This window comes from Colossoma macropomum, unplaced genomic scaffold, assembly GCF_904425465.1.
Source record: "Colossoma macropomum unplaced genomic scaffold, Colossoma_macropomum, whole genome shotgun sequence".
Classification (NCBI taxonomy): Eukaryota; Metazoa; Chordata; class Actinopteri; order Characiformes; family Serrasalmidae; genus Colossoma; species Colossoma macropomum.
The window spans coordinates 22,882,955-22,899,826 of NW_023494785.1; the positions used below are offsets into that span (position 1 = coordinate 22,882,955).

Consider the following 16,872-nt stretch of genomic DNA (forward strand, 5'->3'; position numbering starts at 1 on the left):
TACACATGCAAAAGAGATGCGGTCTTACTCCATGAAAAAATCCTAAACAGATCTTTGACCCTATTACCGACCAAACCGACCTAGACAAAAAAGGAAACAGACCCTGTTGACAGTGATTCCAAAACCGAAGAGGTTTTTTTTAGCCGTTTAAAACTCTACAGTGTTTTCTACCGACGCGCTTGAAGGCAGCGTTTAAAGCTCAAGGTTGTTCAGGGCTTCCCGGTGACGTCACTGCGCACAGACGTCCGTCATGGTGCTGCAGCTGTTTCGCTGACAAACAATAACAAGACCGACAGAAGAAAAAAAAAGACAACACGAGCGAAACCAAACCGACTTTAACTTCTTCTGACACGTCGTCCGCGCAAGCCGAGAACGCGGGCGCTCTGTCACGGTTGCTCTCGGCGAGGTTAACTCTGGCCTCCGCTTCCTCCTCCTCCGACTCGGCAGCCGGCGGAGCTTCGCCGCCGCGGAAGAAAGCCCGAGCGCGGGCGGCGGAGGGAGCAGGAGAGAGCGGGGCTTCTCTCGCCACCGCAGGCCTCACCGCGCTTGTTTTGGGTCTCCCCTCTTTCTCTTCTGTCCTGTGTCCCCGCTCAGGCTCCGGGCCCCTCGACGTTAACGCGCACAGAGTCGCCTGCCTCAGCGGTGCGAACATGCAAGCCAACGGGGCAGGACAGGGACAGGAGCCGGAGCTGCCGTGCCTGAACAGCGCCCAAAACGGAGAGTCGTCAGCGGCCAGCGGAGCGCATTCAAACGGGTTGCTGGCCTCCTCCGCGGACGGCGGAACAAACGCCGGTGTCACCGCGGCTAACAATGGCATCCAGCCGGCAGGCAGCAGCTCTGCCGCTTCGGCCGCAGCGACCTTGGGCTCCGAGACGGGCTCCATGAAGAAGAAGAAGCGGCTGTCTCAGGCAGATGAAGATGTCATCCGCTTGATAGGGCAGCATCTACACGGCTTAGGGCTGAAGTAAGTACGGCGAAACGGTTCGGCTTTTTAAAGTAAACATGTCGCGGTAGTGTTAGCGCACACCACCGTGTTACGAAGGGCTGATTTTTATCTGTTGACACGTTAGCCATAGCCATCATACCAAGCCTGCTAATGCGAGCTGACAGCAGGAGCATGATAAACAAACAGGGGGAAAAGAGGAGGGAGGCAGGGGGCTCCATTTTGCAGAACGGAGAAAGGACTGCCAGAAGAGAACAGCTGTATTATTCTGATTATTGTTACTCTGGGTCACAATGAATCCACTCAGCACACTAGTTGTTTACCTAAATGTAATTTTAAGGAATGTATTTATTATTACATGGAAGATGTGAAGTAGACTGTTGCTTACAATAAGATCCTCTGAAATCGCTTTTAAATGGTCTACGCTCTTGTCACTGAATTTACTGCATGCTACGCCTATTTTAATTACTTAAAATGGTGACTAATAGAAAAGGGCTCTTAAAACAGCTGAATCAGATTGTTTTTACTCGTACTGTAGTAGTCATTGGATTCATCAGATAGACCTGTATGCAGCAGAGCTGTAAACTCTGAGGATTTCAGCTGAAGTATTGTTGTTATTATGGATCACATATGGGGGATATTTTCAATTACTTGTGGTGCCTAATTAAAAAGGGACCCTGTGGTATTTAAATTGGCATTAAACTGTATTTTCTCTCCTTTATTCTTGCTTTACAGATGGCTGTTCTGACAACTACTGAGTGCACCACTTTGTGTCAGTGTTAATATTAGTCAAATGCAATGTCTATTTTCATCCTTTTTCTTAGTCAGACTGTGGACTTGCTGATGCAGGAATCAGGCTGTAGACTTGAGCATCCTGCTGCCACCAAGTTCCGCAACCATGTCATGGAAGGGGAATGGGACAAGGTACCAAGAACACATTCATCTGAGAGCCTGAGCTTGTGTCCTGTAGTTCACAGTGCTGATCAAAGTCTATTATTTTACTGAATTGGTAATAAGGAAAAATTCACATTTAATTATTTGATGGGAACTGTATTAATATAGGATTGCCATAGCTAGTTATTGTGCTGCTAACCAGGATCTTTCTTTTATATTTTATTTCTTCCATTGGCATCCACTTCTAACATTTGTGTGGTTTTATGTACCAACAATGCCTAAGATTCAAGTTTACATAATAATTTTTTTGTTCGATAGTCTCTTAAAATTAAACACACTCTCTTTCCTATTGTGACATCTATCATATAGACTGTATGGACCAGCTAGTGAAGGGTACATATTTAAATTTCAGCAGTGTTAACGTATTATTTCAGATTCCTTGGGAAATTAATTTTTCCATGGAACAGGCTCTTTAAACTCAGACTTAAACTAAGGTCAGGTGTCTATAGATGTGTAGTCTGGTGTGACATTTTGCCATTTTTAAATGTTACTTATCTCACATAGGGAAAATCAGTTCTGTCCAGGGTTGGGTTTAAACTGTGCCTAGTGAATAGTTCAGTGTACTTGTAAGCCTATTGAATTGACTTCTATTCTCTGCTTTCATTACAGGCTGAAAGTGATCTCAATGAGTTGAAAACATTGATGCATTCACCAAATGCTATTGTGGTAAGAGAAAAATACTCCCACACTGCCTTTACTGTCAGGTACTGACCCTTTGCCTCATACCTGGCTGGTTGCTTGATGCTTGATCTATTTTGTGCCTCTGTTTAGCGGATGAAGTTCCTGCTCTTGCAGCAGAAGTATTTGGAGTATTTAGAAGATGGAAAGGTCTTGGAGGCGTTGCATGTTCTAAGAGCAGAGTTGACTCCTCTGAAGTACAACACAGAGCGCATCCACGTCCTCAGCGGGTACAGCAGTGCTGTCTTCTAATGCACACTTCAGCCCTTTCATCTCTCTTTTCACAAGAGTGGAAAAATATGTTTGTTTGCTTTTTTGTCTCAAGAGAAGCTTATTCTTGGGTTGATGACTTTCTATCATGTATAAATAACTTGTCAAGAAATATGATTAATCTAACAACAGCAACAATTATAATCACAGGCAGAGCCTCTGTGGATTTTAAGTGCATCTATGATCATGCTCTTGATTTAACATCATGTCACGATGCAAAAGCCAGAAAAAAAGGCACAAAATGGGGGGAAAAAAACAATCAACAGTACTGAGTCCTAAAGGCCAACTCTCAATTTGAGGTGAATGCTTATATTGTGATGTGTTCTGCTGAACTAAATAACCAAATAAGGGAGCAGATTCCATTTTCCTGGTACAAATAATATGTAAGAAAATGTAATAAAACATGGTGAAAGTGTCTGGATTATATAGAAGTGTGCAAGGAAACATTAGTAAGCCACATAATTTGATGATTTGGATGATTTAATTTGTTGGCTGCTTAGGTATCTGATGTGCAGTCATTCAGACGATCTCCGAGCCAAGGCTGAGTGGGAGGGAAAAGGAATATCTTCTCGCTCAAAACTGCTTGACAAACTCCAGAGTGAGTACCTCTGAGCAGTACCCACTAACGCATCCTTCATGTGTCGTCCTCTGTTCTTGATCCTCATGTTGCGTTTTGTAGATCTCATAATATGGTGCTTGCATTATGGTGAAAAAGTTGTGTTACACAGATTCCTCTGCCATATTTACATTTATTTCCCCCATTTTTCCTTTCTTTATTTTCTTATCTGTCTATCAGTGTCATGTAATTCCCTTTTGCCTCTCACATTCAGGGTTTGGGTCAGTATCATTTGAATTCAGTCATTTCAGGAGACAAATTGAATTCAGGAGTCTTATTAAATGCATTAGGAATAGAAGCCTAGTAGTGAATGTCAGTTGACAATGAACTGAATTCAGTGCATCTCCTAAAGTGGCTGAGTTGAGAAGAAATTGACCCTAACCCTGCTTACAGTCTTTAATCAGCTTGATCTCCCTACTTTCTCGTATTTGGCAAACTGCCCCTCCCACTCCATCTTTCTCCATCTCTCTCTCTCTCTTTCTTTCTTCAGCATACCTGCCCCCTTCGGTGATGCTGCCACCTCGCAGGCTACAGACTCTTTTACGTCAGGCAGTGGAGCTGCAGAGAGATCGCTGCCTTTACCACAATACCAAATTGGACAGTAACCTGGACTCTGTGTCTCTGCTGGTGGACCATGTTTGCAGCAGGTAAATGTGCTGTGTATGGTCTTACCGACATATCAATATCCCTTTTGCTTTTTCTACTGTATTTGGGGGAACATGTTTTGTATCTCTTTTGGTTTGAGGACATATCTGTCTTGGCTTGAAATGTTTGCCACACAGCTTATTGGTTGCCAGTGATTCTCTTTCTGTTATCATTTTTCTTGCTCATGCCAATTCATATTATTTATTTCAGCTATACAGACTCCACAGATGGCCCCTCTAAAATGCATTCTCTCTGTTATCTCCAGGAAACAGTTCCCCTGTTACACTCAGCAGATCTTGACAGAACATTGCAATGAGGTCTGGTTCTGTAAATTCTCCAACGATGGCACCAAATTGGCTTCTGGATCTAAAGACACTACAGTTATTATTTGGCAGGTTGACCCAGTGAGTGCTCCTTTCTTTAACTGCAAAAACTCCTGTAGCTAAAATTCTCCAATAACATTAAGACAGTGAACAAGAACAAGCTGAGAGAAGTGTAAAAGCTTTATTAGAAGAAATGAAAGGCAAGGGAAAATGTTTGATTGTCTGCTGTGGATTGACAGGAAACACATCTGCTGAAGCAGCTGAAGACTCTGGAAGGCCACGCATATGGGGTGTCTTACCTGGCCTGGAGCCCGGATGATGCGTACCTGATAGCCTGTGGACCAGACGACTGCTCCGAGCTGTGGCTCTGGAATGTTCAGGTGCAGCCTCACTTCATTCAGATACAATTGATCTGTCTGGATGTAGCCTCTTCTGCCTGTTCTAAACATCTGTTATTGTCATGCAGACAGGGGAACTGAGAACAAAAATGAGTCAATCCCATGAAGACAGCCTGACAAGTGTAGCCTGGAACCCAGATGGCAAGCGCTTTGTCACTGGGGGCCAGAGAGGCCAGTTTTACCAATGTGTAGGTATTCTCTGTATTTTTGTAACCTTACTGCAGTGGTCACCAACCCTGGTCATTGAGATCTACTTTCTGTGGACTGTAGTTCAAAATATAATCAGCCCCCCCCCACCCCAGCTAATGACCTCCTTCAGAAATCCTTGATTGGCTGGATCAGATGCAGTAGTGTACATATGAGGAGAGGCCAGCGTGTTAGATACTCTGGGGGGGAGTCGGTGACCACTGTCATAGTATTTTGCTAAATAAATCCCATTTCATGGACCTCATTTGGTCAGTGAGCTGACACCTGTATGTCCCAATAATTTCTGAATGAGCAGGATCTAGATGGAAACCTTTTGGACTCGTGGGAGGGAGTTCGTGTTCAGTGCCTGTGGTGCTTGAGTGACAGCAAAACTGTGTTGGCCTCAGACACGCACCAGCGTATCCGTGGATACAACTTTGAAGATCTGACTGACAGAAACATGTAAGTACTTTATCTTTAGGCTTGGTCTAACTGGGAATGCGGTACTGAATCTGCTTTCACAACTATCCTTTGGCTATGTTCCACAGTGTACAGGAAGATCACCCTATAATGTCTTTCACCGTATCAAAGAATGGCAGATTAGCTCTATTAAACGTTGCAACTCAGGTACTCCTTTTAATTAACAATGTCTAAATCTTTTGCTGCGTGTTTGTCTTTTACATTGAACTAAATTCGCAATATTGCTCACCATCTTCTCTGATCTAATTTAGGGAGTTCATCTGTGGGACCTACAGGACCGAGTACTGGTGAGGAAATACCAAGGAGTGACCCAAGGCTTCTACACCATCCACTCTTGCTTTGGAGGCCATAATGAGGACTTCATCGCCAGTGGGAGTGAAGGTTAGAATGCATGAATCACTGTATACCAAATCACTACACACAGGGCCTACAAATGAATAGGGAGAATCAAAATGAACTGAATGAATAAAATGAAATGAAGTTGCACTTTTTAATTTATTTTTTATTTTATTTCACATTTGATTTCATGAGTCTGTTGTTCAGTCTGAATTTAGCATAATGTAAATTGTGCTTATTAGTTTAGTTTAGATTGCCTTCTGCATGACTGTATGTTGCTTTCCTGCAGTAGACATCAAGACTATTTAATGAGTTAAGCTTTCCACCAATTTGTCAAAAATTCTACATAATTCAATCATTGATGTGAGCAAAGGCATTCAGAGTGTTTTCATGCAAAATAGTGTGTTGTACAGAAACTTACAGATTCAGATTTCTTTACAGAGTTGTGACAGGATCCAGGGGTCTCAATCTCTACAATGCAAATGCCATTTTTTTACTATTTTATTTACTATCTAAAACAACATTTAATTAGGAAGAAATTATGGCAAATCTGTGGAATTACTCTTTTAATATAACAAATCAAACTGCAGTGTATGAAAAAGACAGAAAACCATTTTACAGGTTCTTGAATGAAATCATTCAGTGAATCCAAGCATTCACTGTTATTCTTCCTAGCTAGGCTCTGTCTAATAGAGGGACTTTTTGTGTCATGCTCTTTGTCCATAGACCATAAAGTATACATCTGGCACAAGCGCAGCGAGCTGCCCATCGCAGAGCTGACGGGCCACACACGCACTGTGAACTGTGTGAGCTGGAACCCTGTGTTGCCAGGACTCATGGCCAGTGCCTCTGATGATGGCACCGTCAGGGTCTGGGGTCCTGCTCCCTTCAGTGATGCCCAAGATGCAGAGGGGTTTAGCGGTAAGAGCAATATTTGCAAGCAACACAAAACTATGTGAATATGTGCTCATTGTGAGTTTAGATGCACTCTAAATTTAGAGTTTTTTAACATTCTACAATTATGTAGCTAATGAGAGGTAGAGATCAGACTTTATGACTTTATTAAATGGCATCACCATTTTTCCTCTCTTTAGAAATCTGTAGCATGGACAGTTGATGTTGACTCTGCAACAGAACGAAAATCAGAGTGATACTATAAACACTGCAAGAAATTAAGGATGAATGAAGTAGAAAACATACACTGATGTTTTTCTGGAGGTTTACCCCCCTCTGTAGCAGTGGAGAGGCCAAACTAATACAGAAAAGCTGGACCACTTGAATGAAGCTTGCCCAGCTGCTGGCCTTTACCTTGTAACCACAGACCTGCGTGGCGTCCCTGTTGAGGTCGGATCAGGCGGCCTCACTGAGGAGACTCTGTAACTGACGTCTGTCTCCTGCCCTCCACACTGCAGCCCTCCGAGGAGCTACAGCTTCACAAACCACACCAAATCAAATCATTATTTATTACTGCTATTATTTATTGTTGTGAATCAGTCAAGGCCTCTGGCTTGAGTTGTAGTGATGGTGTGATTTGTTCTTTACAATATTCACTCTGTGAGGTAATTCTTCAATTATTTTAATCTGTTCTGCTGGTGTGATGTTTAAAAAACCCCTCTCTATGTCATGAGTGAGGGCAGCAGGGGTGTGGAGATATTGGAGGGGTCCTAGAGGTTGGCCATCATATCTTTTTCCGCATGAACTTTTTCTTTTTCTTCAGCCACCTGTGTGAATGTAAGCCTGAGAGAAAGTGTTGTCACCAGCAGAATGTAACAATTTTTTTCCATGTTTAGAACTCTGAAAATAGTTTTAATTGACTGAATATATACAGGCATTTTTAACAGTGAAATCAGATCCATTTTGGTTTATGAGAAATATCTTAAAATGATCCTGAGGTCTTTTTTTCCCTCCATCAAAGATCGTAGATTGGTACTTTGTTTTCTAAAGAATCTGATTCTCATTTGTGTATGATGGTAAGTATGTAAGAACTGGAGACTAAGTGGATGAGTAATGTCTCTTGTTAGATCATTGCTTGCCATAGCCCAGGGTAAGATAGGAAATGTTTAACGAATTGAGCTTGCTTAAATCTTTTAATCTGTCAGATAGCGACTGACCCAACAATGAGACTTAAACTTTCAGACTTGGACGCCATGGGTGTTCTCACTTACCAGCATGCTTCTTGTTCTCTGTTGTCATCCTTGTTGGCAGCATATAAGACCTACTTATAAAGTTATGAGCACATGTAAATATTGACCATCCTTAATGCAAGAATGCAAGGAGTACTTTTCCTTTGTAAATGGCTAATAGATGTTGGTTATATCTGGATTGTGTTTTTGTAGTAAGCTCAAAAAGGTAAGCTTTCTCAGTGAATAAAGTGGCAGTTGGCTTGAGAGAAGATCAAGTGTCATGTAAGATAGGGCTTTAGGGGATTGCTCAGTGCTGTTGGTAATGATCAAGATCCATACAGTTTAAAGGTACAGTAAGCAAGCTAGTTCATAATTAGGCCTTCCAATTATGTTCCTTTTGACTTTTGATTTTCAACCATGTTTTGTGTTTGTATTTACTACAACCCTCATGTGCTAATCCCTTCATGTCAGTCTGCTGTTTTCTTTTTGATCATGTTTTCTTATCGAGTCTTTTGAGTTCCTGTGGTTTTTATGCTCTTCAGCTATACAGTTTATGATTATTCATCACAAAGGTCAGATTTCTCTCCTTTTTGGGGGCTTATTCATTATTGTTTATGTCTAAAGTTATATTGATCCTTTGTTTTACTCATTGTTTTCCCTGAATTATCATATAAAGTATTTCTTGGGAAGTGGCCTCTTAACTTTTTTTTTCTATGTGACGTTCTTATACTTGCTCATTGTTTTACTCATTTTTACACACAGGTGTAGTGTGCAAATATTGAGGTATTCAGAGTGTTACAGTCTGGCCATCAAGCATAAGAAACTTTGCCTATTATGATTTGCTTTGTAATATGTGCTATGTGTGTGTGTATTTTATGGCATGTATTATAAGACTGGTCAAGAATATCACTTAGGCTGAGCGTCCCTTTTCCCTTCAAATGCTGTTGTTTTTTCCACCTGCATCAGGTAAGAAGCTCCTCTGTACAGGTTATCCCTGCACTCACCAGCCAAACCTGTTCCGTCACTGAGGAGTGGCGTGTGCGCACACACAGACACACACCTTAATACCCGTTAAAAACACTGAAATTTCACCAATGTTATGTTTAATGTTCTGCTTATGCAAATGACCTTTTGTTTTCCTTTGGTGACTTAGTATTTCATTTGAGGGCTTGGTTTTTGCTTTCCTGTGATGTGAAAGCATGGCTGCGAGCCTGCTCGTTATCCACAGGGGCCCGTGGTGGAGTTACTGGGCAAACACTTTGTTTTGCATCAGGTTCTGAAGGATCTGTTTTGCATTTAACTGTGTTAATATTCTAAGTGATTGTACTGTTATGTAATGTGTAGGAGAAGTCTTACGTATGCATATTTTCAATAAAGCATTCAGGGTTTTAAAATAGCACAAGTTCGTTTGCTCTTCTAGGGATTTTTGATGTGTGGTCAGACATGAGAGAATCAACCTAGGAACACGCAATCTGGCAGGGCAGTTCATATAAATGATGAGCTCTATAATGAAATTTGATTGTGTGAACTGAGTTCACACTATTTTTATTTGCCTATATACACTTACACCTGTAAAAATCCTTTGGATACTTGTAAACATCCATTTATTCAGGTCATATTCCTAGAATGCCATGCAACACTGAAATAATTTCAAGCATAATTAACTGCACATCTCTACTTTCTATGTGAACTTGAAATAACTGGACCTGCAAGTGTACAGAGCTACTAGCTACACAGGCCACAACCAGGTTATTAAAGGCTTAGATTTCAAGTGCAGCTACTGCCAAGCAATAGCTGACAGCAAAATTCATGTATTCACATTCAGATTGAATGAAACGTGTCTCTAGTCTCCTATGAAACACTTATTTTTAAACGATAGACACAGAACATCAGTTACATACTGGTAAACTGAAAAACCACTTTTGTGCATTACAGCATTACATCTCATGACTGTTAAACTTTTAAAAGTGCAAGTTGTAAACAGGTCACCCAGATATTCTGTGGCAGATACGTAAATGAAAATGAAAAATGAAAGGTCCACACACGTAAGTTTTCTTTTTTTAATTATATTTATAGTGTGATAGATTTCCTGTTGTTGAATATGGGACAAACACTAAATACTGATACTGTTAAACCATTATATGTAAAATACTGTACACTGTAAGTGGATATTCATTTAAGCACACAAAATATATCTCCCCTGTGATCTAAATAAATGCTCTGTTGAGTATCCTCTTAATCCATGATATCCCAGATACAGTACTATTAGAGAATCAGTGTGTCCCAAAAACTCACTTCTTGGGAACATGCTTTTGGTGAGGCTTTGAAATAAACGCCTTAAAAACACTTTGTCTTGAAAAACCCTTTGGCAAAATCCACGTGCCACATAAAAGGCATTTATTAAAGTCAGCAGATTCCATTTGAAAGAATGAACTAGAAAATGGTAGAATTAACAACAGGGTATTTTAGATGTCCTTTTACAGCTGTATCAACTAGAACCTTCAGGGGTGCATCTTTCTTTCTTCATTCAATGTCCTCTTCACTTTCTTTGAAGAGAGGAATTTCCAGATAAAACTGGCTCAGAGAATGAGTAAGCAAAAGAAGAGGGTGGACAGAGACTACCCTCACTGAAGCAAAAGGCTGCCCACCCCATTCCCACAGCAAGACAAAAATCTTGATAAGCCATCTGAGATTTGACTACCACATTTCAAATATGAGGCAATCTGAATGTTAATTTTCGTACAATTTCATTCTCAATTTTATTAAGGAATCATATGCAGCTCTGTTCATCATTCTAGGCACATCTAAAATGTCTTCCTTTTTCCACAGCTTCCTACTAATTAGTTGAAATATTTGAAGTTGCAGAGTGGTAGCATCATGTTGTATTGAAGTAAAAAAGTGATCCCCAACTTCTGAATGGTCATTCCACACTTATGAACACTAGTGTATACATTCTCAGTAATACATCACTGAACAGGTATGAATGTTCAAAATGTCTAACTGCAAACGACTGAGGAAGTTCAAACATTCCCAGTGTCTGTGACTAGGATCAGGAAACTGACTGACTTAAAAAGCTGTCTGATAAATTCTCAAGTTTGAACTTACATAGTTTTAAGACTAAATTAGTGCCAAGTAAACAAATACTCTAGAACTTGTTCTTGCAGAATTCACTGAGCAGTGAAACATCCAGCAGTTCAGAGACAAAAAAGACTGTCCTACAATGTTTTGCAGCTGAAAAACAACCTTCACTCACACATACGTCAATGAGTGTTGAAGAGCAGGACCTTTCAGCTGATAACTGTGTGATTTTGGGCCATTCTTGACTGAAAACCTCTAACCCCTAATTAACTTAATCAGGGGTGTAACGATTACGGCAGGGGCTAAACTCCGCAGGGCCGGGTTGGTTAGCCAGCTCATTCAGGTGGAAAGCTAATTAATGTGAATAAAATTGGAGCATGCATGGAACTATTACTTACAGGTGAGAAATGCTATAGCTGAACAGACCATAGTGCACTGCCATGAAAGAGACTATGACCAAATGTACATTAATATTAATAAGCCAGCAGTTCCCCAGTTTATTACCCCTGAGCATAGTGTTTTTCATTCTAACTGGACACTTTGAGATACCAATACTAAGATGAGACAATGGCGCTCAAATCAACAAATCAGTTTTACAGATGAATGAATGCATTTGTTAAAATGAAAACCAGAAGGCACAGAGGTAACGATATCTACCAATGTGATCAAACTACCTAAAAACATAGTAACCATAAAGCAGAAAACAGCAGAGACAGTGACATTGGATGAAGCCTAACAAAATACCATATATTCCAATTTAAAGTACATTAAAGCATGCTTGTAAACGTAAGATGTGCTTATTAATTACATATCCTATTTATCCCATTACATAACCCATTTGGAGCCACAACTACTCTGATAACTGACTAACAATAAAACATTGTATAAAAAAAAAGTATTCCAGCAACTAACAATAAAAAAATGATCCATCTTGGAGACAGGTGGACACATGTACGATGACAGCATATTTAAGACAAGCTTGCCAAGATGACATGCTGACAAGCTCTAAGCCAATCAGTCACCCCGATGAGTCAGTGCGATTGTCATGTTGCTCCAGCCCTGAGAAGCAGTGCATGTTGTGAGCAATGTAGGGTCTTTAGAGCCACCTGAACAAAAAGCTAATAAAGCAACAACATAGAGCTGTACTTCGTAGCAAATACATAAGTAAAGAATACATAAGAACATCTGTCTCTCAAGTTGATCCGGGGCAGCTTTCAGATTGCAAAACTGTTATTACAGTAAGGGGAAGGGTTTATGCTAAGAATGAGGTGTCTGATGGAGTGTGTTTTCTTGATGTGGCTCTGGCTGCGACTGACGACTGTAGTCCTTCACGGCACAGAGCGGACAGTTTATGATTTGGCAGTTTAGGTTCTCACGTCTGAAGGGCATCAATCATTGATCAGTGCCAGGATCATGCTGAAAGTGAAACCAGAGAGAGAGTGAATGAGCATGGTTCAACCCGGGCAAGGGGCTAGATGGGCAGAAAGGTTAAACAGAAAGGACGTGGTGCAGAAACCTTAAACAGGCAAAACAGGATCCAATTACTGGCCAGTTACTGTTTAACTTTTAATTTGAAAAATAAACTAGAAGTTTTTTTCATCTGTTTTATGCATACTGTGAACTGCACTCTTGGGAGAAAAACACTGGATTTGTATTACTTCATCTCTTCGATTTACAAAGTTTTGCATAAAGCCTACAGATCGGCTATAGTATTAACATATACATGCTAGAGTAATGAACAGTACACACAATGGAAATTTGCTATTATTCATTGAACAGGGTGGGAAAAACACTATTCTCTAAATAATTACATCTCATGTTTCTTACTCTTGATGCAATGATCTAAAGTGTTTATGTATGTATGTGTGTGTGTGTGTGTGTGTGTGTGTGTATATATATATATATATATATACACACACACAAAATATTAATTTAATACAGATAAACAATTTTAAAAATCATTTGTATAATTCAGATTTATCCATTTAAGCATGAGCAGTCACAATGAAAATGAAGTACAAAATAAAAAGCAAACAACTCAACTCCCTTATTGGCAATTTAACAACTGAACATGTAATGTCGAAATACTCAACATAAATAGACAGATTTAAATTTTCACCAATATACTGAATTCAGATGTCACTCTCTTTTTACCTGTACAAGTAGATGAAAAAGCAGAGTAGGTGGAAACCCAGTTTGATCATGGCCTCCTTCATATGGGACTTCAGCTGCCCCCTATTGTGAATCTCCGTAGGGTCAAACACTCCCATGTTACCCATAGGAACCTTCACATATCTTGTGAAAAATACACAGTTTAGCAATACTGTATATTACTAAGACATATTCTGAAGTTTGTAAAAGCTGTGGCTCAATCATATCATTAATGGGTAAAATACAAATCTGTGTCATGGCTCACCTGTAAATGTTCCACGATGCCACAGGCAGATTGAGGAGGAAAATGAACCAGTGCATGGAGACTAGCATCAACACTGTGGCCAGAGCCTGGCCAATTAGTTCGGGTATGACCCACTATTCACAGAAAGACATTAATAGTTTCATTATCAGGGATCATAAAGGCAGTTACTTTATAACAATACAGTTAAATAGCCTTGTTAAGGTTCAGCCTCAACGTATAGGAAATGGCAACATCTGAACATCTACAAAGAAGCAACCTTTGGAGAAGTAACCCATTCCTCTTGCTCAGTGTTTCTCAACCTCAATCACTCTGTGCTTTGCACATTTCTGTGTTCTCCCTGCTTTAACAGTTTGAAATGATCTGAGGAGTTGGATAATACAACTGAAAATGGAAAAGTCAATTGGGTAGTACATTTGGAAATGGAGGACAACTGGAAAGCACAGCATTTCCCAATCTTCCTTTAAGTTCCCTTCTCTATTTCCCAATTGTCTTTTCCATTAAAAGCTGCACTTCCAAATGTGCTGTAGCACTCTTATATCCTTCATAATGGATCAGATGCAGTAAAAACACAAAAAAGTCCAATGCATGGGTCACTAGGACCGGAACTGAAACCACTGATCTAAAGGAAACTTTACTGTGACAAAATTAAGTCTTCAAGAGCAAATACAGAGTTCACTTCAGTCACGACTAGTTCTCAGAATGTCTCCCAAGAAAAGCTACTTCACACGTGTACTTACTTTGTTTAACTTTGAACAGCAGGCCCGGGCATTAATATAATCACATTCAAGATCCGACAGTGTGATAATCTGTACGTAGAGTTAATACACATAACTTTAAAGTGAAGCAGCAAAAAACAACAGAAGACATCGCAAATAACGCCAATACAAAAGTCACAACATAGTTCAACATGACCAACCAAACAGGTTCCCCAGCGCTGCTTTAACAGGTCGGGCCAGGTGAATGACTTCAGTACCTCAGCCGATAGTCCAGGTTAAAAAACGAAAACAGAGCAGCTTTCCACACTGAACATTTCTCCCGGATTGTGGAGTAACGTCCACGCACACCCTTGTTTCCTCAATGCTCGAACACACAAATACACATACTTCAGATCAAACAGGTAAAACTGCTCTATTGAATATTAAACCATTACGATTCAGGTCGAACACGAAAGAACATTCAGTCCCTTCAGCTAAAGCTGCATTAATATCAGCTAGTTAACTAGCTAGCTCACCTACAGGGTCGGTTTCCCTGGTCTTGATCTAAGACTAGTTGTGGGTTTGCTTGGAATAAGCTCAATAAACAGTGGCAATGTTTGTATAGCATTCAAAGTATATTTAGTCCAGATTTAAGCTTATTGTGGGTACGGAAACCGACCCACCGTGTGAAATAGCTCTGTTTGTGTTCTGCGGCTCTGTGTCTGTCTGCCCGCCTGTTCGAGCGAAGTGAGCTAACGGTGATCAGCTAACTGCACTCCGGCCCGCTACAGTCACAGAGTCAAGACAAAGTCAACACAGAAGCGCTGCGGAGACTGGAAAGAGCTTATCTGAGTCTAACTGTACATTCTCTTCATATGAGAGGAAAGGATACAAAGTACACCGACAGGAAAATTAACGCGCAGCAGTCGACCAAAGACAGAATAAACACTGCGGCTTCCATCTTCAGCTTCCTACTCCATCACTAGTTCCGGCTGAGAGAACGCTACTTCCGGCACTCGTCTTCTTCTACAGCCACTGAGATAAAACACACAGCGTGCTCACAGCCTACTGCCACACAGAGATACCCAGAGAGATACACAGCCTACTGCCACACAGAGATAAACACAGAGATACACAGAGAGATACACGGCCTACTGCCACACAGAGATAAACACAGAGATACAGAGAGATACACAGCCTACTGCCACACAGAGATACACAGAGAGATACACAGCCTACTGCCACACAGAGATAAACACATAGATACACAGAGAGATAAACACAGAGATACAGAGAGATACACAGCCTACTGCCACACAGAGATACACAGAGAGATACACAGCCTACTGCCACACAGAGATAAACACAGAGATACAGAGAGATACACAGCCTACTGTCACACAGAGATAAACACATAGATACACAGAGAGATACACAGCCTACTGCCACACAGAGATAAACACATAGATACACAGAGAGATACACAGCCTACTGCCACACAGAGATACACAGAGAGATACACAGCCTACTACCACACAGAGATAAACACAGAGATACACACCCTACTGCCACATACAGAGATATGCACATATTCACAAAGCCTTTTAGCCACACAGAGATATGCACATTATATATATACATATATAATGTATATTAGTAGTGCTAGTGTAAAAGAAGATGCGGAAAACATTGTGCATATGGGCAAATGCTCTTTTATTGAAGAGGCACTTCAACAGCGAGTCTTTACAAAGACCAGAAATACGCAGCACAATCCCGACATGAAACATAGGGAGGGAGAAACGTGGGAGGACACAACATACAAGGAGGGTTGACACTTCTAACTACTAGTTACACCTAATAAGTCCACCATCCTCAGACACAATTACTGTAATAAACATTTAACCCTTGTGTGGTGTTCATGCTTTTGTTGCTTTGGTCTGGTGGACCCACCGCATTATTGTTTTTTTTTTTTTTAAATCAATACAGCCATAACAATTTATGTAAAAATACTAGTTTTTTAAACCATGTTTAAAATATCACAAGTTGCCAGGGTAGGGTTCTCCTTTAGCAGCTGTAGCCAGTCAGCAGCCTGTCCATGTTGTCCACCCTCATCCTCACACACACGCATAAACACACAGACACACACAGACACACACACACACACTAACAGCAGGCCATGTAGGAGGAGAACAGAGTGAAGGGACACAGCACCTCCACACTTTTATTCCCAGCGGGTTCACCCCAGCACCACATGTATAATATTAATGTGTAGAGGTGAACAGTGTGAAGTCACTGAAAATGTGTTATTTTATATGTCCTTAACAGAAAATGAGCAAAAGGCCAAGGAATCTGGGGTTGAAATAATAAATCACATATTTTTTTTCCTTTGGTAAACATTGAAAATTGGTCCCACAGACCAAAACACCACACAAGAGTTAAAAATAAAAAATGTTCTTTTTAACTTGGGAGCATGGTGCATACCATGAAACACTTTGCATGGCCACACCCCCTAAGGTCCTTATGGTAGTGCAGCCCGTGGTAGACAACAATATACCACAAGTTCACAATATACACAAGTTCACATAGCCTAATGCCACACAGAGATATATAGAGATATACAGCCTACTGCCTCACATGTATACACAGAGATACACAACCTGCTGCCACACACAGAAACACCCAGCCTACTGTCGCACATAAATAGACACAGACACATACAGCCTACTGCTAC

The 16,872-nt window shown here is 40.7% G+C and overlaps 2 protein-coding genes across 3 annotated transcripts; one reads left to right on the forward strand and one right to left on the reverse strand.

Annotated features, from left to right (window-relative positions):
- Positions 1–207: 207 nt before the first annotated feature.
- Positions 208–9,351, forward strand: wdr26a (WD repeat domain 26a). 2 transcript variants are annotated; one of them, XM_036587534.1, is made up of 15 exons: positions 208–964; positions 1,768–1,867; positions 2,507–2,563; positions 2,669–2,805; positions 3,346–3,443; positions 3,642–3,647; positions 3,952–4,108; positions 4,372–4,510; positions 4,669–4,809; positions 4,896–5,015; positions 5,330–5,475; positions 5,562–5,640; positions 5,745–5,874; positions 6,556–6,750; positions 6,924–9,351. In XM_036587534.1, the coding sequence occupies exons 1-15, from the start codon at positions 651–653 to the stop codon at positions 6,944–6,946; spliced, it is 1,842 nt and encodes a 613-aa protein (XP_036443427.1). In that variant the 5' UTR covers positions 208–650; the 3' UTR covers positions 6,947–9,351. The 2 variants fall into 2 exon arrangements, with proteins under 2 accessions (XP_036443427.1, XP_036443438.1); XM_036587545.1 differs by lacking the exon at positions 3,642–3,647 and having other exon boundaries at positions 209–964.
- A 647-nt stretch (positions 9,352–9,998) lies between these two features.
- On the reverse strand, positions 9,999–15,163 carry cnih4 (cornichon family AMPA receptor auxiliary protein 4). The gene is made up of 5 exons (XM_036587558.1): positions 15,034–15,163; positions 14,184–14,252; positions 13,447–13,559; positions 13,185–13,325; positions 9,999–12,446 (listed from the first exon to the last, which is right to left on the reverse strand). Exons 1-5 carry the CDS (start codon positions 15,100–15,102, stop codon positions 12,419–12,421), a joined length of 420 nt encoding a protein of 139 aa, XP_036443451.1. The 5' UTR covers positions 15,103–15,163; the 3' UTR covers positions 9,999–12,418.
- Positions 15,164–16,872: the final 1,709 nt, after the last annotated feature.